Raw genomic sequence first — 27,519 nt, 5'->3', positions numbered from 1 at the left:
AGGTGTATGAGGAAAGACGAGAATGTGTAAAGAATAGGACAGACTATTCGGTGTATGTGTAGGCAAAAAAAAGAATTAACTGTGACTAGAGAGAGGGATGCAATGTATTACTGTCTGGCAAGTCAAAGGATCCAATAACTCTTTAGTGGTAGTATCTCAATAGGTGGATGGTGCCCTGGCCAGCCTACTTATTTGTCTGTTGTTGCTTCGATGATCTTTCTTTTCTAGTATTAACTATTTTCCTTCTTAGTAGGTAGTTATATTGACACAGAGCATTTTTTTATTCTACCCAAGTACTTAAATTTTCAACCTATTCCACTTTCTTTCTTCACGTCTTGTTTTTTCTCTTTTTCACCAAAGTCTCTCCATCAAACCAAGGAGATTAGTATTTTACGGTTATAGTTTTCTCCATCGGTGGGCACATGGCATCATATTCACTTTTATTCACTTTATCATAAGTGGTCGTAAGACAGTTAAAACACTTAGCTCCCAACAGAAGTTGGTCATCGTGATCACAGGGAATGTTGAAATCATCATTTATTTTCTTTGTAACTACTTTAATAAGTACGGTATGTCTAAAGTTTGTCTTCTTTACTAATGCATGTTTCTGTAGAGTAGACTAAACATAATAAGTTTGTGCACTGGAGAGATAGTACATTTCTCTTCTACTTTTGTATCATATACAATATTATTCATGTCATCACTTAAAACTAAGTATATTTACATAGCCACAGTTTATGATATCCTTAGTAACCATGATCAGTGTTTTCTGCAAGTCTTTTCAATTTCAAGTCATGAGATTTCCATTCTCTAGAATTTACTACGTGGTCTCTTGTTTTGTTTAACTGTGTGCAGTTTAAACACGGTGACACTTGTGAAACACACTCCTTGGTTGAATGCTTTCCTGAACATTTCACGCAGATTTTATCATAATTCTTAGATTTCTAATCTTTTTCAAGAAGTCTATACCTCTGAGAGTGGTAGCAGGTGATCATGTGGTACCTATCACGTATGGTATAAGTACCCCATCATAAGGAAACTTTGTCCCCATTATCATGAATAGCCCTCCGTACGTCAGGATCCCATTTCAACACATAGGGGGGTGGTCCCACCCGAAGTATTTTTCTTCAAGACTACACATATGTTTTCTTCTATATTATGGATTTGGTCTAGGCAGCGATTTCTTTGATTCAAGGCCTATACTATATCATCATCATTGTAAATATTGCATATCATTATTTTTGGTTTTAGTTTTGAATTTTTTTTTCGTATCAGTGTCAGCCAACAATGTCTGAATTTTGTTTGCAGCCTCTTTTCTGATCCTTTTTTTCAGCAAAGTTTACAATAACATTTCCATTCGAAGTTGAACTCGTGTTAAGTACATGCCCATCGTTAAGAGTCTTTTCAATCTCGTGTTTTCTTTCAATAATTTTAGTAGTTGTATTTGTAGATTTAATTGCAAACATATTTTATTCCATAATTTAGTCAGCATATGCCATTTTCTCCGGTTTTAGGTTCATCAGTTATTGAAGTGTTGCCTTAATTGATTCCATATTCATAGAAAGATTATCAACTTTGATTTCCAAATCAGCGATTCTTGCGTCTTGTTCGCTCAGGGCCTTTTCTCTTATAGTAACTTCTTTTGATGTATATATAATCTGACTTATCTGGCTTCAACTATGTAGTGTGGGCCTAACCAATCTAGATTCCTTTGTTTATTATCAGTGATGGTCACTATATACACACATTTCTTATGGCAGAATCTTTTGCACTGGTATGTTATCCACTTTTTCCGGTCTCCCTCCGTGGTTTCACATATAAGGCAAACCTAGTTAGGGGCAGACATAGGGACAGACATTGTGTACTGTTACTTCTAACTTTGCTTTGTCCCTAAGATTAACTAATATCTTTCTAATGATATTCTAAGTGAGAAACAAAATTTAAAACATGACAGGTCCACAACTCAGTGGCACTCACTCACTACATGCAGAACAAGATGCAATCGCAAGAGGAATAGGATGACCCAACACTTACAATGAAAAAATATCTTAACAATAACTCTCCTCTTAGGAAACTTAATCGGAATTTTTATAGCTATGGCCACTTAGGAATTGTAAGTAAGTAATTACGCCCAGTCTTAGCGTTAATTTAGACTTCTGAGCAAAAATGAATGCGGCTGATTTTGCATAACGACCTTAAAAGTATCTTCTTTTTACCTAGTATGGAGGAAATTTAGAGTCCACGTGTTATAATTCACATTTTCATGCGGAGGAAAAAAAGGGAATCTTTTTTTTTTTTTAATATTGCAGCTAATTTAGGCACTGAAGTTATAGAAATACTTTATTGCTTTTCACCTATTAGATAAAACTCTCTATTACGTTTATAGAGCTTGAAAGGAATATCATGATTATGGTTGGTTATATTTAGAGGAAGCTTATATACATCTTAACTGTTATTTTTATTTTATGGGTCTAATCTGTATTACCGTTGAGGAACGGAATTTCCTTGGCCAGTTGTGTCACGGTTGTACCAAATCTTCAACAATCAATAGAAAATCGTAGAATGATGTTACACACATTCATATATCTCTATTTAGGTAAAGCTTACACAAGCAGCGATATGCTTGGGGATAATTAATGGAAATATAAAAAAATAAACAGGCACATGACGATGGAAAAAAAAATGTAAGAGAAATATGCAATGATACATGTTTACATTTATACTCATTATTAGATGAAGTAACGCAAGCAAGCATATGTAAAAAATAGAAGTTAGGATTTGTAGGTACACTTAAGTAAAATGGGATTCATAGGCTTGGATAAGTATTTGCAATTCAATTCGTCGTTTTTATATTATGCGAAAAAAAAAAAACAGCCAAGAATAATATGTATATGATATCTTTTCTGGTTTCCCTTCGGCTCTTTAGGGGGAATAGTTATTGAATAAATAATCATGAGATATCATCATGAATTGGAACAGTGGTTTTAATTAATTCGAAATGAAAGAACCTATGTTAATTATGGTAGTTATGGAAGTGAGACATGTCATGGTAATCTGAGACGATTGCGAAAACTATTTAAAAAAAAAAATCGTTTCTTTACTTCTACACCTTTCATTCACCATTTTAAGTTGAAAGGCGTTATCTTTAATGTGTTAAAATCTCAAATTTTCCTTAAGGTGCAATGTGTATCTGCTTCGTTTTATAAATTCAAATAAATAATTGCAGATCCATAAGTATGATTTTAGGGCTTTTAAGCAATATACTGAAAACGAAGCTTTAAATAATCTCATCTCCCCCAGGGCTAGTTGTAGGGTACAACTCTTTACAATTTCTAATAGTATAGAACTTATTTTGTTTCTGGAAAGGTTTAATTTTTTTTTTCTAAATTCTAAGTTTAAGTGAAAAAAAATAATAATATCTTTAATACTTTGAAAAATAAGAATTGGAGGAGTAACAAATGCAGTATTTCCTCCCTTATACTGGGAATCCCCCAAAAATATATTTTAGAGGAGAAAATCATGAAATCGAGACCACCACGGGTAAACCGATCCCAAATAAGACAGAAAAAGTTATAGATGCACAAAACCATTAAAGGTGTTAGAATTGCGTAGTGTCACTAATCAAATTAACTCTCATGAAAGTCTAAACAAAAGACTCTCTCATCCTAAGACACAAACAAGTCCAACGTAAGAGGTAAAATAAATAATCTTTAGCGATGTGGATCTGTTCGAACACGGTTTACGGCCTCATAAAATCATCTTTACGACTTCAAAGTGCAGTATAAAGCTATCAAAGTTTCGCATGCATATCTTAACAATTTTATAACGGTAGCGTTGAATCTATATTGGTATATTCACTAGAATTGATCAATGTGTGCCTCTTTTGTTTTGTAACTTTTATAGAATACGCAATAAGAAAAACCTGTTTGATGAGGGAGTGAAGGTTAGTTATTATAATGATAAAAGATTAACAAATGTCTTGTTATAAGACTACTTTTTCTATAGAAAAGTAAGACTGAATGAAAGTAAATGGACATTTTAAAATGAATATCTACACAAGCAATTATATAACTTCATGGAGAAATTCACTGATATGAAAAAATCTTACATGACCATCTCTCCAAGAAAATACCCTGGTCATTGTATAATAATAATAATAATAATAATAATAATAATAATAATAATAATAATAATAATAATAATAATAATAATAATAATAATAATAATATTGAAAATAATAATAATAATAATAATAATAATAATAATAATAATAATAATAATAAAAATAATAATAATAATAATAATAATATTTTATTTGAGGTTCAACAGTTCTCCATGTAATTGAAATTCCTTTTCCAAATCATTAAATTGAATGTTTTGGAAAAATATTCTGTTTCCCGTTTCATACCTATATTAGTTATTTCATTTTAATGTGAGAAGGTCACGTGTCCTTATTTCTTTCCTTGTACTACACATGCACTTGTATTTATGAAATTAATATTCTTTTATCATTTATATTTCTTTGATGAGTAGGGAGATAATGGGAGTATGGGCACTCCTTTTATTTATTAAAATCAAGTTTAATAAAAAGGAAACCAATACAGAAATTTATTGTTGAAAGTTTTCCTGGAAGTAATGTGAATTACAAGGTAGAGCATGGTAAGTATTATTTATTTTCAAATTTGGAATATGCCATAAAATTATAGCTATGGTTTTATTGATCATGTTATTAATAAAAGGTTAGGGTAGAAAAGTGGGTTATATATACAGTATTAGTCTGATCAATGGAAATGGAATCAAGTCCATGTTCGAACATATGCTGGAGCGTGATACTACAAATCACTCATTTGTTAAGTGTGTATTCACCCCTTCAATTTTGGGCAATTGATATTCAACATCAAAATAATAGCCCATCAGGCTAACTCCCGTACCGAAACCGTCGGCTTGCCAGAGCATATGAGCAATGAGATAATGTTTAACAACCCTGATGTCAATTACTTAAGGGGGTATTTATAATACGATGAACACTGTTACAACTGACTCAAAAGAAAATAGGATGGAAACTTCCGTTTTCTGTGCGTCTGGAAGTCCTGGAAAAAAAAGCTCCAGTGTATGATAGTGTTTCATTACTGTCATTCTGTTTTGACTACTGTAAACTGTTTTCTTCTTACAATGACTGCTTTTTTTTTCTTTCTTTTAACTGACAGAAACAGCTAAAAAAGTCAATTTAAATATCAACACAATTAAGAAGTACACTATATTAAGGTGTTTCGAAATAAATTAATGACGATACCTAGGGCAAAGCCATAACACGATGAATATGAATTTCCACCAGGAATTGTTATAAATTACGTCCAATATACCACAAAAACATTATAACCAGTCTTATCTAATATAAACCGTTTATTGCACCATTCTATTATTTCAATTTTATATAAATACATTTACACACACACCCATATATATATATATATATATATATATATATATATATATATATATATATATATATATATATATATATATATATATATATATATATATATATATATATACATATATACTAATAGTAGCGAGAATGGGAAAAGCATCAAAGAATTATGTAATATTTAATCTTAAAATCATATATAAATTTTTTTCTTATAATTCCTTCTTTGTATAAGTAAATTACAATATAATAATAACTTTCAACTAAATCTTCCCTGGTTCTCAGTGTACTGTAGAGACTAAATTTTTTGCTTTAATGGACAGAATTTCATAATTCAGGAGACACAAATACACTGCGGGAGACTCAATGCGATTTGTCATGAAATTTACATGAAGCCAACGTCAAGTTTGTCGCAGAGAATCAACAAGATTGATTTTGAAATATTAGGGTACTATTTATTTTATGGCCCAGATATACGTTATTTACATTAAAGAGTCTTAAGCTTCACCTTCTGTGCTGTTAACCTTTCAAATAAAGAGATGTGTTGGTAATATTTCTCCTGCAATGCATTCCCAGTTGAAAAAGGCTTTTGTAGAAATGTATTCCTCTTTCAATTATTCATAATTTGAAAATGAGTACATGATGTAATGTTTCCCTTTTTACAGAAAAATTGGGTTCCTGGAACAAGCAGGATCTTTCGGGTATTGGGGAAACTGGAACTTAGAAGAAATAACTTTTTTCTTATTATTCGTAGTTTTGAATAACCGGATAACTTGATCAAAAGTAATTATACCTCTTATATATCTAACTAATTTTGAGCCCTCTTTGAAATGGGTGAATGTTAACCTAATAATATGACTGGACTGAGAACACAGGCAAATGAGTTTAATAGTACCTGAAATTCGATGAATAACAATTCCCATAAGGTTAATACGACTTGTTTGAAATACTGAACAAAACTTGGTTTGAATGAGCGTAAATCTGCTGAAACCTATTGTTGTTGCCCCCCCCCCCCAAAAAAAAAAGAAAAAGAAAAAATAAATAAAAATGCAAGGAGCTTTCAATGTGTTTGATATTTTGGAGTGATGTCAATATTGGTTTACCTGAAAGTAGATTCCGGTATGTTTGACAATCTGTATCCAAACGGAGAAAATTATTTACACTTCATAATAATTCAATGTATATTCATCTAAAGCATGTCTCTAATAATGACTGAGAGGATAATTTACACTGATATATATATATATATATATATATATATATATATATATATATATATATATATATATATATATATATATATATATATATATATATATATATACTGTATATATGTGTGTGTGTGTGTGTGTGTATAAAACTTCTTCTCTAAGAATATGCAACATGTTAACGTATGTGTCGTGTTTTGCAAATATGTAACATCTAATGAAAAATCTATGGCCAAAAAAAAAAAAAAAAAAAAAAAATTCCTTATATTGATGCGAATGGGGAAGGTACGCTTGTTATTTACCAGAATCATAGTGTTGTTTTATGCTATTTTTTTTTCTGATTTAATCAAATATACATTTTGGTCGAGAAACAAACAGATTAAACTATTTCATATTTTCATATTTCAACATTATAAAGAATATATCTGCTTCCTTATTCGAATTAAAGATGGAAATGATTAGCACGAAGAAAGATGTTTTCATGATAATTTAATCCTTAACATAGCGTTAAGGTGGAAATTGGTAGCTTTGGAAGTTTATCAGGAAGCGAAAAGTGATGAATCATGAAGGATCAGGGTGGATTAGGGTTCTTTGGATGATGGATTTCCTGTATAGCCACAAAGGAACTTTCTTACTTTTCATCCCCTTCAAGTGTTTTAAAGAAATCTCTTCTCAAGAAGAAAATTATTTAGGGCTTCAACGCTTATCCGGTAAAACCTTTAGTCTTTGAATTTCTATTACGGGAAGTCACCTCATTTTTATAAAAAAAAAAAAAAAAAATTACAGCTCACCAGGCTCGTATTCAAAATAGCTGTTTTTAATTTCAATCATATTTTCAGTATTACACATACACTTCAACATTCGAACCAGTATGGTAAGCCTTATTCTATTTGGAAGTTGTTGTATCAAAGGTGGTGATGTCACTGACTGGTGATCGTCAAACTGGGGTTCAAGTCCCGCTCAAACTCGTTAGTTCCTTTGGTCGCTGGAATTTCATAGGGATGGGGCTGTGGGGGAGCCAATAGGTCTATCTGCTGAGTCATCAGCAGCCATTGCGCTGCCCTCCTTAGTCTTAGTTTAGGTGGAGATGTGCTTGGGCTAGTAGGTTGGCTAGATCAAAAGGCACCCGGTGAGATACTATCGCTAGAGAGTTTTGGGCTCCTTTGACTGGCCAGAAAGTACTACATTGGATCAATTACTCTGGTTACGGTTCATTATCCTTTGGCGACACGTACACCGAATAGTCTTGCATATTCTCCTCTGTCAACATACACCTAACAATGTTAAGATTATCTCACAATTCTTCTTCACCCAAGAGCTTAACTACTGCACAGTAATTGCTCAGTGGCTACTTTCCTCTTGGTAAGAGTAGAAGAGACTCTTTAGCTATGGTAAACAGCTCTTCTTGGAGAAGAACTCTCAAAAGTCAAACCATTGTTCTCAAGTCTTGGATAGTGCAATAGCCTCTGTACCATTGTCTTCCACTGTCTTGGGCTAGAGTTCTCTTGCTTAAGAGTACAACCAGGCACACTGTTCTTTCTTATTTCTATTCCTCTTGTTCCGTTTAAGTTTTTTATGTCTTATATGGGAGATATTTATTTTGATGTTGTTACTGTTCTTGAAGTATTTTATCTTTCCTTGTTTCATGTCCTCAATGGGCTATTTTCCCTGTTGGAGCCCTTGGGCTTATTGCATCCTGCTTTACCAAGTAGGGTTGTAGCTTGGAAAATTATAATAATAATAATAATAATAATAATAATAATAATAATAATAATAATAATAATAATAATAAAAGGTCAGTCTTAGGGCATTGTCCTGCTTGATACGGCAATATCACTGCACCTTTCCTAGGCCATTCATGAGCGGCCTTTAAGGCTTTAAAGTGCTAAAATATGAGTAATTTTGTTTCATATTTAATTTCTTTATATCACATTTGCTTTTGTACTATTAAGGTAAAGTATAACATAAAACTATTGAGTGATTGAAAGACATTCATATCAATACCCATATTAAAAATTTAATCCAACAAAGATATAGGAAATTATTAAAAGCCGAAGGGAAAGTTTAATAAAGTCTTTTAGAGCAAATATTGAATTTTACATTTTTAAAACGTTTTTTATGCCGTCTTGTTGTTTATTAACGAAGAAAATGGCATCTCAATAAATACTATGACGTGGAGGGTTAACAAGTGCAGGTAAATACAGGATAGGATATTTTTGTTTATTTGTCTTTTTACATTAATTGCAGCGTATGCAGAAAAATTCGTGATACCGAAATTCAGTAATTTTTCTATTTAAGATCAACTATTCTGATTCATCTGGATATGTACCCAGAATACTGTTTCCTCATCTCATTTATAACTTGAACTTTATCATAATTAGAGGCATCTTAATACACACAAAATAAAATCTGAAAATAAATAAGTTGATCAAGCTTATTCCTCATAATTATGGTCTTTGGTGATCTTATCTGGAACTTTTACAATAAGATTGAATATTTTTTAATATTTTTTGTATCCTCTCAAAAATCATAAGTGATATTTTCTTCATGCAACTCGCAGGTAGTTATCTTCTTTGATGGAAATGGCTTAAATGTCAAACTACCTAGTATATTTTATGCCGTTTAATATTTAATTAAAATACATCTAGTGCCAGTTTCTAGCAAGTTATTTTGTATATTAGATTGCTACTTTCATTTAAGAAAAAAATTAAGGTAAAGTATCACATAAAACTATTGAGTGATTGAAAGACATTCATATCAATACCCATATTAAAACTTTAATCCAACAAAGATATAGGAAATTATTAAAAGCCGAAGGGAAAGTTTAATAAAGTCTTTTAGAGCAAATATTGAATTTAACATTTTACCTATGGTTATACATAAGGTTTATTTTTGCTTAAGCTCCATGCTAAATGCAAATAATAAATATTATGCAAATAATTCAAAACACCAAATAAGTGTATTAGTTTTTAATTACCTCTCATTCAAAAAGCCTCTGCTATAATTTTATTATCTTCAATGTTGATCTCTAAACTTTTTATGGTTCAGCAAATAATAAAGTGTCCTATGTTTTCGTTCATAATACTTTATAAACAGCCAGTTAAAGTTTTAGTATCTATTCCAGATTTTTTATTGAGTGAATGGTATTATCATTTCAATAGTAAATACAAAGATAAAAGGGAAAGGTGAAGTAATGTTTGGTGAAATGTCTGGTAGAGTGTCGGGGATTGATAGGGGAAGAGCAAGAGAAGGTGTGGCTTTATTGCAGAGTGAATGAATGACAGGTGAAGTAGTGGAATGGAAGATATCATGTAAGTTAATGTGGGTAAGGGTTAGCTTGGGTAGGGAATATTGGGCTATTGTCAGTGTGTATGGGCTAGGTTGTGAAAAAACTGAAGAAGAGCGGAATGAGTTCTGGAATGAATTAACTTTGTGTGTAGAAGAACTGGGTAGAAGGAATTATGTAGTTGTCATGAGTGACTTAAATGCTAGAGTGGGCGCTGGAGAGGTAGGTGTCATTGGGAAGTATGGCGTACAAGGTTAAAATGAGAGTTTTGAGAGACTGGTAGATATGTTTGTTGAGCAAGAGATGGTGATAAGTTCTAGCTTTTCCAAAAAGAAAGATAAAAACAAGTATACAAAAGTAAAAGTGGCAAATAGATGAGTGGTAGAAAGGGCGTTAATGGATTATGTGTTGATAACTAAAAGAAAGTTTGGAAGAGTGGAAGACGTTCACGTGTTTATGGGTATGGCTAGCGGTATGTCTGATCATTTTTGGTGGAAGGAAAATTAGTTGTATCAAAAGAGTAGGAGGATAGAGTAGGTGGATGTAAAAGGGAGCTAGTGAGGGCTGAAGAGGTAATAAAACAGGGGTAAAGAGTAATTATCAAGAAAGGTTGAAAATGGCATATGACGAAGTGAAAGTAAGAGAAACTGGTAATTTAGAGGAGGAGTGGAAGTTAGTATAAGAAAATTTTGTTGGGGGTTTCAAGTGATGTGTGTGGCAAGAAGATTGTTGGAGGCAGTATGAGGAAGGGTATTGAATGGTGGAATGAAGGAGTGAAGTTAAAAGTGGAAGAGAAAAAGAGGGCTTTTGAAGAATAGCTGCATAGTAATAGTGTAGAGAAGTATGAAAGATATAGAAAGAAAAATGTGGAAGTAAAGCGCGAGGTAAGTGAAGCAAAGAGGGTCGCTGATCGGACGTGGGGTGAGGGACTGGGTCATTCATATGTAAAGAATAAGAAGAAGTTTTGGAAAGAAGTGAAGAGAGTAAGGAAGGCTGGTTCAAGAATTGAAGAGACAGTGAAAGATGGAAGTGGAAGGTTGTTAAAAGGAAAGGAGGGAAGGAAAAGGTGGGCAGGATATTTTGAAAGTTTACTGAATGTTGAGGATAATAGGGAGGCAGATATAATTGCAGGTATTGAGGTGCCAGTGATGGTAGATGGGAATGAGAGAGAGATTACAAGAGAGGAAGTAAGGAGAGCACTAGATGAAACGAGAGTAGGAAAAGCATCTGGTATGGATGGTGTGAGAGCTGAGATGATGAAGGAAGGGGGTGTGACTGTGGCTTTTTTGTCTTCCTCTTGGGTTGGGGACTCTCATTCGGAGAAGACTTTCTCTTAAGATCTAAGCCCCACTTTTTAAGAAGGTTCCTATTCTCTGTGGCGGCCTTGTCTACTACCCCTTTAACCACCTCATTGGGAAAGAGGTCTTTACCCCAAATACAAGAGGAGATCAGTTTCCTCAGTTCGTGCCTCACCGCAGCCGAGGCGAGCACAAACTCTAGAGGCTCTCCTAGCTTTAATAAAGCTATAGAGATCCTTCGTAACTGTGGCCAGATGGGTTTTGGCCACAACCATGAACATGTCCTGGTTCTTGGGGACACTTGCCATCGTTTCTAGTGTCGTTTGCAACGACATCGATGCCGCAAGTCTTTCCTTGTCTCTTGCTCTCTACGCAAGAGAACCTCCGACAGTTTTGGAAGTGCCTCACCGAACTGGCGTTCAGCAATATCAGCTTCCAGCTTCCCGACTGAGAAGGTAAGGTGTACTTCCTTTCAGTCTCCTTGGTCCAAGGGCTAGGTCAGAGATAACGGCTTGTGCTTCTCCAAGGAGGGGCATGGTTTCCTTGCCTCCACCGCCTTTAAGGCTGCCTTATATACTTTTCCCAAGAAGGGAAAGGCTCTGGTAGGAGAGGCCACAAAGGAGGGAAGCTTCTTACTCAAGGCGGGCACCTTTGAGTTAGAGAAGCCCCTCTCTTTTATCGAGCTCGCTAGTAACGTCTGAGCTTTACTACGGTAAAAAACTATGACCTCCTTCGGCTCAGTCTCCTCCTTTAAGGCTGGCTCCTTCCTAAGACGGACATAGCAGTCTGGATAAGAAGCTTTTTTGGGCCAAAATTCCACTTCTTCCAGGGGAATTGCTCCCAACTTTTCTGAGAACACGATCTTCCCGGTTGTCATTGGCATGTGTTCGGCATACCTCAAAGTATTGGTATCCGAGCACAAAGGAAGATCCTTCACGCTGAGCCGCTTCTGGGGCCCACGTCATGCTGCAAGTCTACGTAACTCCAGTTTCATTGCAGCTTCCTTCTCATTATTCTTCCTTTAAATTTGTTGGATCATCTCAACGATGGAAGAAAGAGTCCTTCCCAGTTCATCTGGGATAGCAGACGCTGTAGACAGAATAGGTTCTGGGTCCGGAACCGATGTAACCGACACCTCGTCGATTTCTTCCTCTTTTACTTGAGGAGCCTGGAACGACTCCTCCTCCAGACCTTCTCCTAGAAGGTCCTTCTCAGTAGAATCCAACACCTCCGACATCCTATCGTCTAATTTGATGTCTTGAAGGGTGGCTGAGACTTCAGAATCTACCGGATTCTGTGCAATTGGTATCTCCCCCTGAGGCTGGGGGATGATTGCATCAGCCGATGCTTTAGGGAAAAGGTAGGCCCTCATCTTCTCATTTGGAAGGTAGGGACCTGAGGTGTTTTTCTGAAAGCCCTTCACCCAGGATCATAACGTTTCCCTGGCAGCATCCCTTGACTTCGATGACTTAAGGTCGTCAAAAGCCTCGGTAATCAGGTTAGAACAAACTGTACAAACCTGAGAGTTGCAATAGCGGTTATCACCTCTGGAGGCTGCGCATACTGCGTGCCTCCTGCAATATTGATGTCTACAGAAGTGCTTACTGCGGACATTACAGAACACACTCCCGCACTTCGGATGGTCCTCCTGTAAAGAGAAGAAAAATCCATGAGTATCAAGTGAAGGCTTTCACTTATATTGAGACATTTAGCTTATATAGAAAAGCTATAAAAGAAAGAAGGAAAGACACATACTTGTATTTCCTGTCCAGTCAATTGCCGTAACCTCCCAAGATATTAAAACTAAGGTTAATTCTATACTAGAATACCTTATGTAATTTCCTAAACGGATATTTAATGTGTAGTTTTAACATACGGGATCGAAAGAATTCAGAAAGAACTCACTTTCTATATAATGTTCGGTCTCAACAAAAGGCTGTATAAGATAAAACCCTGGAAAGGTATGATGGGTCGTTTGTGACCCCTACAGCATTTTCAAAACCTGTTTTTCCCCATAAATCATCAGCTGTCTCGAATATGGAAGTGATCGACCTGCAAGGGGTGACTAGTCTACATGCCATTGTCTGCTTTAGGACTGATTTTCGTCTAACTTCCCTCCTTCCCCGTTTTTTTACCCCCCCCAGGGGTCGACCTCGACCCTGAATACCTTTATAGGGGTAAGTGATCAAACAGCAAAGTTATTACATAATTATAAATTGTCGAACAGTGTTGATACTTGTTTGGTTCTTTATAGTTGAAAAGTGTGGGTGGATGGTGTGTCTACCACTTGCGTGACATTGGTTTTGGCTTAGATGCCACATATTGCCATGAGGTCCATTTTCCCTCAAATGCTAATTTCTGATTTTTTGGGGTTTTTTGCAAATTTGATTTTTTTTCTATTTATTTTGAATTTATCTTCAATAATGGCCAGCAGACAGTATTCCCTAGGCATGGATGTCATCAACACATTTCTAATGGAGTTAAAAAGAGATGTTGATGATAATATGGAGCTTGCAACCCCATTCTTCATTCCAAGTGGTAGATTGGGCTGTAAGAGTTGTTGCGGTCTGCGGCCATTTTGTTGACATACCCGAAAGGTAAGTTGGCATATCTCTATATATTCTTGTTCTGTATAGAATTCGTGATATTTTGGTATAATTTAATGCATAAATATCATATTTTATAGGAGATACAATGATTTTCATAAGAAATTTACATTGTGAACTAGGCCGTCAAAAAATGACCTTTAGATTTCGCCCCTGTTATAACAGTAAATTACATCTTAGTGCACATTTATTATGTATTTCTGTTCTAGGATAATATGAGTTTATTCTATAAAAAAATTAGCCTCTTCCTATTTCATTTGGGTACCCAAAAAAATTCATGAAATTTGGACAAATTTTTTTGGCCAAAAAAATTTACCCTTTTATTTCTCATTTCAGATCTTGACTTCTATGGGTCCAACTCATTTCCAACAATTACACGCTGTTGCTTTGCCATCTAAGAAGGTGTCCCTAAAGGGATTTATGTGTATATGTATATTTCTATTTTTTGTGAATATTTACGTCAAGTCTTTTTTTTTGTACACTTAAATTTTTAATATATTTCCAATAAATAGTTATTTTGTAGATGGGTATCATTTATATTTTCAGTAATTTTACGCATTCTTTGAAGTATTTTTAGCAAGTCAAACAATACAGATTGATGCATAACTAAATTTTTCCTGAATTTTTTTCGGAATCGGGGTCGTTCACGACCGAGTATACCCTTAAAGGGGTGTCTGAGTAGCATACCTATCCAGGGTTAAGTATGATGAAGAACTTTAGTGTTATCACAAACTCTGTAGAGCAGTTTCTACTAATGCAGTGTGTACTACACTACGAATATAGCAACTACTGTACATCGCATGCTATTGTGCCAGCCAGCACATGCCGGTACGTACCGGCGTACGCCAGCCCCTGCCGGCCGGCATCTACTCCTTTATAGATCAAAAATATACTATCTTTAACTAATAGGCGGCAGCCCACTGATTCGCGACTGTGTGCCGGCCGGCAATCATTGCCAGCCGACGGCTGAAAACACTAATACCTGGCTGCCAGCCGCTAATCGTAATGGCCAGTAGTTTCGGCCGTGATTCCACTGCTGGCCAGCATAGGTAATAAAACCCATGCCGGCCGGCAGTAGCCAGGAACCAGAGAACCTCTACCTGCCCGGCTGTCAAGCCGGCAGCCGGGATAGTGGTGCAACACAATAGTCAGAGAAACAGTATGGATGTAAGGTTATAAGGCGGCATTGCCATACGACCTTCCATCCAGAAAGAGTGAACTTATGGAAGGGGAGAATGTAGCATTCAGGCTTCCAAAGAATCCTCAGCCTGTCGGGCTCTACTGGCAGACATGGAAGAGACACCAAGGGAGGTCCGGGGCTCACTCTACAAAGAACAAAGGGTCTCTGCCAGCCAGCATGTAATGCCGGCCGGCAGAGAGCTGAGCCGGTCCTCCATCCTAACCTATGCTAGGTACGGAAGAATTACTATGGCCAAAGGAAAATAAAAGAAAGAGAAGTGGGGAAGGGATAAGGGTTCTAAAGACTTTGTTCTAGCAAGAGACACACTCGGCAGTTAGGGAATCTCATTCTAACCAAGAGTTGTCTATTAGGGAGGAAGACTGGCAATGCTTGCTATCCTCCTCCCAACCAGAACAAAGTTAGGTGAAGTTATTCTCCAGCCGGAGAAAAAACAACACAGGACAGTCTGCTAGGCCACTAAAGGAAGGAATCATCAGAATCCTTCCAACATGGACTAGGGAAGCAAAGCTTCCTGTGTCTGTCTCTAACCTAGCAAAGGAGACTCATTCTCCATGCTAGGAAGAAGCAGACCATAGACTAAAAACTCTGAAGTTCTACCCAAACCCAAAAACCAGTCACTCTGGTTATCAGGACAGGGCAGAAATATCCTAGAATAGTAATACCTGGATTAATATACAGGAAGAACCACTAGGATTAAGTCAAGGGCTTTCAGAGGGAGGGAGGTATTGAACTTGGCCTCCGGAGTAGAAAAGAACAATCGGGGATGTGTGAAAGTATACTACTGTACCTAGAATACTAGTTAGGTATGGTGAGAATCGATTACCTAAATCCCCGAAACTCTCTGGTGGTGTACAATCTTGGAAAAAACATTCAACAATATCTTACATGTATAAAATATTTGTCTATAGCTTCAATGATATAACACTCAGAAAAACTTATACCATGCATGAAAGTACTAGTGCCAGACGTCTAGGCTACGAAGCTTCGCGAAGGGCAAGATCCGTACCTTGACCCGTGTCGAAATCCCCGAGCTAAAACTGACCGAACAATATAAGCATTTCTAGCGTAGCTAAATAGCTAAATTATTAATGCGTAACAAACCGGGAACGTCGCTCTAGCTAACTAACTGACCCATAAGAGAGAGCAATAGCATCCAGGATGCCTCCGGTAGGCAACAGCTCTTGTTTACGTTGAAATCACTTTTGATTTAATTCAAAACGACAAGAGCTTACATTTATACATAGTAAAGATAATACTCAAGTCATCAAAAGTCATCAAAAAGTTGAATTAAATCCAAAATAACGAGAGAACACAAGGGAAAACTCCGAGTAGTAGAGCTACACGAAAAGGAATAAAGAGGGCGCTACCGCCTTCATCAGATACACACTGGAAACGGGATAGGAGAGATGCCTTATGAGCGGCTCTCTTTTCATTCTCGTTTCGGATTCTTGTCACTATATCCCCCTTGAAGCGTTAATACTGTTCGGGGCGAAGATAGCTATGTGACGTGTCAAGAATACGTCCTCTGATATTATGCGTTATCACTGTGAGATTATTTAGGGATATTCGCTCCAGAAGTTAGAATTCTGGATACCTTAAGGTAAAATTTCTGGGAATATCACTGTATTCAAATAAATATACCCTAGAAAGCTACCAATTAGGAACTTCCATCAGGACGACATGGCCTGAGCCCAAATATATATATATATATATATATATATATATATATATATATATATATATATATATATATATATATATATATATATATATATATATATATATATATATATAGATAGATATAGATATATATATACATTATTATTATTATTATTATTATTATTATTACTACTATCCAAGCTACAACCCTAGTTGGAAAAGCAAGATGCTATAAGCCCATGGGCTCCAACAGGGAAAAATAGCCCAGTGAGGAAAGGAAATAAGGAAATAAATAAATGAAGAGAACAAATTAACAATAAATCATTCTAAAGTAAGTAACAACGTCAAAACAGACATGTCATATATAAACTATTAACAACAACAAAAACAAATATGTCATAAATAAACTATAAAAAGACTCATGTCCGCCTGGTCAACAAAAAAGCATTTGCTCCAACTTTGAACTTTTGAAGTTCTACTGATTCAACTACCCGATTAGAAAGATCATTCCACAACTTGGTCACAGCTGGAATAAAACTTCTAGAGTACTGCGTAGTATTGAGCCTCGTGATGGAGAAGGCCTGGCTATTAGAATTAACTGACTGTCTAGTATTACGAACAGGATAGAATTGTCCTGGGAGATCTGACTGTAAAGGATGGTCAGAGTTATGAAAAATCTTATGCAATATGCATAATGAACTAATTGTACGACGGTGCCAGAGATTAATATGTAGATCAGAAATAAGAAATTTAATAGACCGTAAGTTTCTGTCCAACAAATTAAGATGAGAATCAGCAGCTGAACACCAGACAGGAGAACAATACTCAAAACAAGGTAGAATGAAAGAATTAAAGCACTTCTTCAGAATAGATTGATCACCGAAAATCTTGAAAGACTTTCTCAACAAGCCTATTTTTTGTGCAACTGAAGAAGACACAGACCTTATATGTTTCTCGAAAGTAAATTTACCGTCGAGAATCACACCTAAAATTTTGAAAGAGTCATACATATTTAAAGAAACATTATCAATACTGAGATCCGGATGTTGAGGAGCCCCCGTCCTTGACATACTTACAATCATACTTTGAGTTTTGTTAGGATTCAACTTCATACCCCATAATTTGCACCATGCACTAATTCTAGCTAAATCTCTATTAAGGGATTCACTAACCCTAGATCTACATTCAGGGGATGGAATTGAGGCAAAGAGAGTAGCATCATCTGCATATGCAACAAGCTTGTTTTCTAGGCCAAACCACATGTCATGTGTATATAGTATGAAAAGTAATGGGCCAAGAACACTACCCTGTGGAACACCGGATATCACATTCCTATAATCACTATGGTGGCCATCAACAAAAACTCTTTGAGATCTATTACTTAAAAAATCAATAATAATGCTAAGAAACGACCCACCCACTCCCAACTGTTTCAGTTTGAAAACAAGGGCCTCATGATTAACACGGACAAAGGCAGCACTAAAATCAAGGCCAATCATACGATCTTCCCGACCACAATCAAGGGATTTCTGTACAGCATTGGAGATTGTAAGATGGGCCTCACATGCTCCAAGGTCTTCACGAAAACCAAATTGCAAACTAGGGAGTAGATGATTACCTTCAGCAAATCTATTAAGACGTTTTGCCAGAAGACGTTCAAAACCTTTAGATAATAAGGGAGTTATGGAAATTGAGCGGTAATCAGTGGGACTTGACCTACCACGAACACATTTACATAGAGGAGTAACATTACCAATTCTCTAACTAGTCCTAAAAGCTCCTCCTCTTGCTAACTTACGCAAAATAACAGATAACTTTGGAGCTAAGAAATCTGCTGTCTTTATAAAAAACAAAGGAAAAATACCATTTGGGTCTACACCTCCATAAGCATCAAAGTCCACCAACAAAGCTTTAATCTCACGAGATCGAAAAGCTAAACTAGTTAGTTTAGCCTCAGGAAAACAGGAATGAGGAAGTTCAAGTTTTTCATTACTCTGTTTACTGTCAAAAACATCAGCCAAAAGGGTTGCCTTTTCCTTTGGACAGTGAGTGACTGAGCCATCTGGTTTAAGTAAAGGAGGAACTGTTGCATCGACACCAAAGAGTGCAGATTTAAGGGTAGACCACCATTTATGTTCCTGAGTTGTACCAGAAAGTGTTTCTTTTAGGGTTAAATATATATATATATATATATATATATATATATATATATATATATATATATATATATATATATATATATATATATGTATATATATATATATAAATATATATATATATATATATATATATATATATATATATACATATATATATATATATATATATATATATATATATATATATATATATATATATATATATATATATATATATATATGTGTGTGTGTGTGTGTGTGTGTGTATTTATATATATATATATATATATATATATATATATATATATATATATATATATATATATATATATATATATATATATATATATATATATATATATATATATATATATATATATATGTAAGTATGTATGTATTTACATATTACATAAGTCAAGGTTGTAATTTAAAATAGCAGAAATCAATCAGAATTGAAGAAAAAGACTTATTTTTTCCAATTCACGTTATAATCGAAATCCTTAAAATGATATGTGGAATGATTGCCTCCAATATTGGAGAGGAGGAGAAGAAATTGAAAAGATTTGTAACATCTTGTAATAACGTTCATTAGCGATATGGCAATTTGAGAATAAGTTTTCAATGTTTCTACTTTTCCTTATTTAGAAAACTTTATCTACAGGGTGCAATCGCTCCAACTGTGATCATGGTCTCCAAAAAATAGATAAAATATGAAATACGATTTAAATAAATAGAAAAACGATTTCCTGTGTCTGTAATAATCTATTTTTTGTTTAGAGAAATGAAATTTCACAAAGTTGAAAGAGCGTTCTCGATTCCTAAATCAAATACCATACAAAATCCTCGAAAAATACTATCCGATGAATTCCGTTGCCGCAATCTGGTCTAAATTCCCGGAATTCTATTTGTTCTCCATGTAAGTAAATATGATATTTTAGAGCAGGCTGGGATTGGAGTAGTTGGTAAATTACGCTGTAGAGGTAAATGGTAATCGATGCTTGCCCTGGGTTGTTTAATAACAATAAGACTATACTGACGAAATCATTTGAATTTTCTTCCAATCTACAAAATTATGATTATGATATTACCTTTCCATGCATTAACTGGCTAATATGTAATCCCATGTGTTTGTTATCAAGTTCAATTATACACTATTTATGAATGAACCAATATATTTATGTTAAGTTATTAGCCTAACCAGAAAGGTTTTTTGTTGCAGACATTTTTTATAAAGGGAAACAGATCTCACTGATTTTTCTGGCCATGGTTATCAACGCGTGTCATATTTATTGAGCATTAATAAATTAGTCGCTGCATCTACGGTAAACACAAAATAGAAATATCTTGGTATAAAAAGTCTCTAGTTTTTATAAGAACACAACAGTATAATGAGTCTACCGCCAGTTGCAGGACGACTAATTTAATCAAGGATCATGATCCCGGACAACTTTATCCCTGAACAAAAATATTGAGCAGTCTTAGAAATCTATATCTAGAAATACTGAATAAAACAAGGTCAAAACAATAAAATAATTACCAAATAACCGTGTATGGAATTTATTTTTACAATATAAACGAATATTTTTCCTTATTAGGTCATGGGTCATTAAAACATTTCAATATTGCTACAAAAGTTGATTTTCTAGTTTTCATTCAGGTAATTAGTATATGATAGTCTTATTCTGTCAATAAGCTGTGAATCATTGCTATTTTTAATGTACTTTGTTTTAAAAAAATGACTATCAAAAACAAAAAGAAACATTCCAACGTTATGATATCAGAAAGAAACTGCCATCTAACTTTATCAAGAGATTCCATTTCATTCTAGCTGCAAAGTTTCGATATTGGTCAACGGAAATATCATGATTCAGATTATCCTTATAAATCTAATTACGATGCATTGAAGTAATAGATAAATAATTTGTGACTAAGGGAAGATTTGATACACACCTTGACAAAGGAACCTTTATGAAAGGTCAACTGTAACACTCCTATTCATTCCCATGTAACCATCCTCCTGCAATTAATGTGATAGTTCTACCAGTATTAACTTATGCATATAAAAAACTTGGAGCCACACTAAAGCCTTCGAACATAAGCTAATTACAAGCCAGGGAGCTATAGAAATAATAATGATGGCAATATCAATAAGAGAAGGAAAAGAGCAAAATGGATACGAGAATAATTAAAACAGAGGATATTCTAACAGGTAAAGAAAAGAATTGGACATAGGCATGGCATTTACTGAGAATGGAAGTTAATACATGAACATTACTATTAACAGAATGGGTCCTTAGGGATTGCAAAAGAACCAGTTGAATAAAGAAAGTTTGCGGGTGTGGATTGGCAAATAAGGACCATAAAGAGACACACGTGAAAGGACATATCTGAGGCTTCTGTTCTGCAGTGGACTAATGATGATAATATATATATATATATATATATATATATATATATATATATATATATATATATATATATATATATATATATATATATATATATATATATATGTGTGTGTGTGTGTGTGTGTGTGTGTGTGTTTGTGTGTGTGTGTGTGTATGTTTGTGTCTGTGTTTGTCCTCGTGATGGTTTTCCCATTACCTCGTGGGACTTTCATATTGTGCAATCCTTTTACATTTCATGGCTTCTTTCGCTGAGTTTGCAACTCTGACTTTCATTAACTTTATAATTAACTTTTCTGCTTTTGAGAGAGTCTGGGTAGTATTGTACAATAACTTTTTTATTTTTATATTTAACATACACTTCTAAATAATTCGTTCATTTGATTTTTTGTCTGGCTGATATTTTCATATTTTGATAAGGTTCTTGTCTTTGTCCTTATACAAATCGTTTATAAATTTTTTGTGTAAGTCTTAATAACATGAATAAAGCTTTTTTTGCAGCCAGAAAAAAAGGTAATACTTAATTATTCTTTCAGCTGAATCAACTACTGAGGTTATAGAAATGATTTGGTGCTTTCCACTAGTTATATAAGACATTTATTTTATATCTATAGACCGTGCATGAATAATATCGTAATTTTGATTGCTCACATTTAAAGGAATCTTATATATTGCTTGAAGGCGTTTCTTTCATTTTTATTTACCGAAACTGAAAGTACTTGGCCTTATCTTAGAGATATTTTCATCAAAAGGAAATTTAATTCCAGCCAGATGAAGCTCCTCTCCAAAACCATCGGGATGTGCCAGCTTACCTCGATGCAAACCCTTCCAAACAGATGGATTTTGAGACGAGGTAGCGTTTAATTTCCTGCACGTTCTTCAAGCATCACGGCAATTAATTTTTATGCAATTCCAAATGAAACCTTCGGCAATATTGTCGAATCCATTCATGTACGTTATCAGCTTTGTTTTGAAAATAACGGAAACCAATTTATTAATATGCAAACATGCAGGAATGAAAGGAAATATTAAATAATTCTAAATACCATTTAGTTATGTTTGCGAAATATTATCTGAAACTTAATTTAACTACTTCGGGTTGTATATAAACTCGAGGATTGTTTAATAAAGCTTAGTTGCAGTCACCTTGCCTCTCTGTGATATCCTAACGCCTTGCTCGCACATTGGTTACCCCGGAGTGACCAACTCCCTCCCACTCATCAAATTTATATTGAGCGACTTACAAGGATGAACGTAATAAAGATTCAAACATGATAAAGATTTTGCTAGTATGGAAACCCCTTACTATCTATTAACAGTGTAAGGAAGATTGTGTGATAAGATAAAAAGTAAAAACCGTAACACTGTACGAGCGTTTATGAAACACGTGTGACATGCTAAGGCTACACTATAATGGAAGATCACGCCAAACAGCTTAGAATTCTATGATTCGTATAGGTTGGTAGAATTCTGGGAAAGAAAAAGATTCATACCAATAAAACACTTTTTCCCACAAAATCGGTTGATAAGATAACCTAAGGTGGCAAATCAGATACCATTCACCCTAAGGCAATAGCAACTATGCCTAAGAAGTTAGCTCTTTATAGCCAAATTGGGCCCAGGGTATAATCTTTCTTCACCCGGTAGGTATTTCAATGTAACATGGCAAAAGGCTTTGCTAAGTCAGAAACCAGTAGACGCTCACTGAAGGAACAAGTTAGAGGGTAAGAAGAACGGTACAGACCAGTAAAAAGGGGAAGCTGGTACGGCTGACTACCATTTACCTAGTTGTTAACATCATATTCACCAAGGAATGGAATTTTGTCCATTGAAAATAATGAGACGTTAGGAACGGCCAGCATATAAAGAATTAAGAAATTCATTGAAAAACTAACTACTAGGAGGTACGCAATCAATCAATTTTAGATGATAAAGTTCCGCCGATATATTTTGGATTAGATCTTATAAAATGGTTGCTTCTCATAAGCTGCCATGAAAATTTGGCTAGTATAGATTAAAATATTGCCCATGAATCTTCAACTAGTCCAGCTATATTAAGAATTTTGCTAACCAATAATAGAAGAAAGACAAACTTGTTTTGAAAGACATTAGGCCAGTAAGCCTGCTGTCTCAGGTTACTCAGTAGGGGTGGATAATCTATTTTCATACCAAGTTACTTAAAAGAAAAAGATTTAGGCTAGGGTAGTACTTGGCCGAGGAAACCCTTTGGGGTATTCATGCCAAGAACCCAGGAAGCCAGACCTGGAAGAAGGTGGAGGGCAGGGTGGAGAAAATTACCGGTCCACTTTAGGGAATGGCCGTATGAACTATTGCCGAATACGTGAACAGAACAGACATAATGAACGAAAAATTATACATAATTAATATATAATTACATTCCAAGATTTGATGAAAATAAAACAAATACTGTATTTTTTTATTTTCTTCTTTATAACAAAAAAAAAATACACAAATAAAAGAGGAAAGTCTTGTTTTATAATGAATAAAAAAATATTGAAAGACCAAATTATCAAAAACTATATATCAACCTTTTCAGAGCATCAGTGGTATTTAGAAGTACTGGCGCAGCGTAGGACAGCATTTAAACAAGAACACCTTCAGTTAAGCAGTTGTAACGCCAATGCCGTATTTACTACTTCTGGCCACCACACACACTTTCGGTTCAAACTACAGTAGGTAGCGACTTCTTACTTGTTATGATGAGATATTTTCAGCCAAAAGTCCTTTGTCATTAATAAATTGAAAAAGTTCTCTGCAACATTGCCATTTAGAACTCCTCTTTTTGAGGCAGATACATTTTTTTCTTCAACTACTAACGCAATATCTACGGCGTTTCGAAGATCTTCTTTACTTAGATCTTATTAAGAAACAATCACTGACACTGTCCCCAACAACAACTGTTCACAGTGATACAGTGCTTGGAGCTAACAATATTGTTTCTTGATGTCGATCACAAACTTTGATCTATTTCTTGCACATTTTACTGGTTGCCTTTAAGTGTGCACAACTGGATTTGATTCACTTTCAGGGTTTATTGAATCTATATTATTATCAGCTGGGCTTTGGGTGACTTGATTATTATCAGCTTAGTTCTAAGTAAATGGATCATGATCAGGTGGGCTTTGGGTAACTGAGTCATCCTCAGGTGGGCTTTGGGTAGTCGAGTCATCATTATCTGGGCTTTGGGTACCTGGGTCTTCGTCAATTGGTCTTTGGGTAACATGGTCATTGTCAGCTAGGCTTCAGTTAACTGGGTCATCATCATCAGTGCTTTGAGTAACCGAGTCATTATCAGCTGGGCTTTGGGTAGCCGGGTCATCATCAGCTGGGCCTCAGGTACCTGGGCCATCATCAGCTGGGCTTTGGTTAACAGAGTAATCATCAGCTGGGCTTTGGGTAGCCAAGTCATAACCATCTTTGAGTAAGTGGGTCTTCATCAACTGGGCTATGTGTAACTGAGTCATCATCAGATGGGCTTTGGGTAGCCGGGTCATCATCAGCTGGGCTTTGGGTAACTGAACAATCATCAGCTGGGCTTTGGGTAACATGGTCATCGTCAGCTAGGCTTCAGTTAACTGGGTCATCATCAGCAAGGCTTTGAGTGGCCAAATCATTATCAGCTGGGCTTTTGGTAGCCGGGTCATCATCAGCTGGGCTTTGGGTAACAGAGCAATCATCAGCTGGGCTTTGGTTAGGAAAATCATAATCAGCTGGGCTTTGGGTAAGTGGGTCTTCATCAACTGGGCTATGTGTAACTGAGTCATCATCAGCTGGGCTTTGGGTAGTCAAGTCATCATCTTCTTGGTTTTGGTTACCTGGGTCATCGTCAATTGGTCTTTGGGTAACATGGTCATCGTCAGCTAGGCTTCGGTTATCTGGGTCATCATCAGCAAGGCTTTGAGTAGCCAAGTCATTATCAGCTGGGCTTTGGGTGACCAGGTCATCATCAGCTGGGCTTTGGGTACCTGGTCCATCATCATCTGGGCTTTGGATAACTGAGCAAACATCAGCTGGGCTTTGGGTAGCAAAGTCGTAATCAGCTGGGCCTTGGGTAAGTGGGTCTTCATCAACGGGGCTATTTATAACTGAGTCATCATCAGATGGGCTTTGGGTAGTCGAGTCATCATCAGCTAGCTGGGCTTTGGGTGCCTGAGTCATTGTCAATTGGTCTCTGGGTAACTGGGTCATCGTCAGCTAGGCTTTGGTTAACTAAGTCATCATCAGCTGGGCTTTGAGTAGCCGAGTCATTATCAGCTGGGCTTTGGGTAGCCGAGTTATCATCAACTGGGCTTTGGGTACCTGGGTCATCACCAGATGTGCTTTGGGTAGCTGAGCAATCATCAGGTGTGCTTTAGGTAGCCGAGTCATCATCAGCTGGGCTTTGGGTAACTGTTTCTCCATCAAGTGGGCTATGGGTAACTGAGTCATCATCAGCTGAGCTTTGGGTAGTTGAGTCATCATCAACTAGGATTTGGTTAACTGGATCATCATCAGTTGGGCTTTGGGTAGCCGTGTCATCCTCAGCTGGACTTTGGGTGGCAGGATCATCATTGGCTGGGCTTTGGGTAACTAAGTCATCACCAGCTGGGAGTTGGGTAGCCGAGTCATTATCAGCTTTGCTTTGGGGATATAGTTCATCATCACCTGGGCTTTGGGTAGCTGAGCAATCATCAGATGTGCTTTGGGTAGCCGAGTCATCATCACCTGGGCTTTGGGTAAGGGGGTCATGGTCAACCGGGCTTTGGGTAATTAGGTCATCATCAGCTTGGTTTTGGGAAACTGGGCCATAATCAGTTGTCCTTTGATTAACTGAGACATAATCAGCTGGGCTTTAGGTAAGTGGGCCATAATCAGCTGGGCTTTGGGTAATTGGCCCTTCATCACCTCTGCCTTAGGGTAACTTGATCATTGTGAACTGGGCCTTGGGTAACTGGATCTGTATCGTTCAAAACATGATTTGCAACTACTGCTGAAAGTCTTTCAAGGCTTTCTTCTTTAATGCCATATGGAATTTGGTTAATCAATTCTTTTGGCAGATGTCATTTTAGACTAATTCACGGCATCAAGTTTATGCAAAAAGAAAAAAAAAAGATAGGTAGAAATCCAACATACAATATGAACTATTATGTTTTCTTTTTATTGCAAATATATAACTTTGCAGCATGCACCCTAAATACAGTTTATTTTGTAGTCAAAATACCTTACAGTATTTTCAAATAACTATATGAATTTCTTACTAGTATTTGTTGTTATGTGGATATGCATGTTACCGTCGAAATAGTTATTTATGAAATGACAAAAAGCCATTAGGGACGAGGGGAGAACGCTGACAAAAATACAAAATATTTTGCACTTGGGTGCATTCAGCGTTAGTCAGTGCAATAGTCAATGGCTGCATTATTTTGTAGATAGTAACTACAATTTTTTCCATGGCAATTTGTTGAAAGCGAAACGAAGCCTACTTGGGTCAATATACTGACAGGCAAGCAGGAATACAATATTGTGTTAGATTTTGTGTTCACAGTTTTTTTTTTTTTTTTTTTTTTTTATGGAGCACCTTTTATCACTGTGGGATTATCGCTTTCTGGGATAAATATGGAGAATAATAAAAAGAAAAATATTAAAAACAATGGTTTAATATATTGAAATTATAGGCCGAGAGTAAAGCATGATGTAGGTAATATGTAGATATTTTATGCGAATATAAAGAAATTATATAAAGAAAAAATTTTCAAAAATTAGAAAATCCATCCTCTTTTGTTTTAAAATTATGGTATACAGTGTAGGTATATCAACTCGGTTAGACTTTGCAATATGTATATTGGCTACGGACTTTACCTTTTTAAGCCGTCAGAGATAGATAATATACCACTTCGATAATATTTTGTTATAAATTATTATTGAATATATATAATAGGCATTTTTATAATTCGAAGAGAGTTCATTCCAAAACTTTACGCATAAAAAAATATACGAGAATGATCAAATATCAATTTTAAAAGCAGATAATATTGTTATTCATCTTCAAAATCTCCTCCTGCACCAAAGAATGCAAAGAGCCTCTGTTACAACTCGCCAGTCTTCTCTATTTTGAGATTTTATTTCTTTACCTCTCCATTCATCATCTTCTACTTCGTGCTTCATAGTCCTCAGTCATGTGGGTGTGGGTCATCTAACTCTTCTAGTGCCTTGCGGAACCCAGTTGAACGTTTAGTGAACTAACCTTTCCAGTGGAGTGTGAAGAGCATGCCCGAACCATCTCCATCTAC

At 35.5% G+C, this 27,519-nt stretch overlaps 2 protein-coding genes across 2 annotated transcripts; both read right to left on the bottom strand.

Annotated features, from left to right (window-relative positions):
* Positions 1 to 24,817: 24,817 nt before the first annotated feature.
* LOC137617472 (clumping factor A-like) lies at positions 24,818 to 25,438 on the bottom strand. Its single transcript, XM_068347494.1, has one exon. The coding sequence runs from the start codon at positions 25,436 to 25,438 to the stop codon at positions 24,818 to 24,820; it is 621 nt and encodes a 206-aa protein (XP_068203595.1).
* A 163-nt stretch (positions 25,439 to 25,601) lies between these two features.
* Positions 25,602 to 27,394, bottom strand: LOC137617471 (clumping factor B-like). The gene is made up of 2 exons (XM_068347493.1): positions 27,361 to 27,394; positions 25,602 to 26,059 (listed from the first exon to the last, which is right to left on the bottom strand). The coding sequence occupies exons 1-2, from the start codon at positions 27,392 to 27,394 to the stop codon at positions 25,602 to 25,604; spliced, it is 492 nt and encodes a 163-aa protein (XP_068203594.1).
* Between the last annotated feature and the right edge of the window lie 125 nt (positions 27,395 to 27,519).

Source organism: Palaemon carinicauda, chromosome 23, assembly GCF_036898095.1.
Source record: "Palaemon carinicauda isolate YSFRI2023 chromosome 23, ASM3689809v2, whole genome shotgun sequence".
Taxonomy (NCBI): Eukaryota; Metazoa; Arthropoda; class Malacostraca; order Decapoda; family Palaemonidae; genus Palaemon; species Palaemon carinicauda.
Note: the sequence above shows the minus strand (reverse complement) of the source record. Positions and strands in the feature narration are given on the sequence as shown.

Excerpts from the sequence above, each read along its gene's own strand:
- LOC137617472 (XM_068347494.1), bottom strand. The coding sequence starts at position 25,438 with ATGACCCAGTTACCCAGAGACCAATTGACAATGACTCAGGCACCCAAA.
- LOC137617471 (XM_068347493.1), bottom strand. The coding sequence starts at position 27,394 with ATGAAGCACGAAGTAGAAGATGATGAATGGAGAG. Across the intron at positions 26,060-27,360 it reads AGAAGATGATGAATGGAGAG|TTAATCAAAGGACAACTGAT; the intron begins GTAAAGAAATAA and ends ATTATGTCTCAG.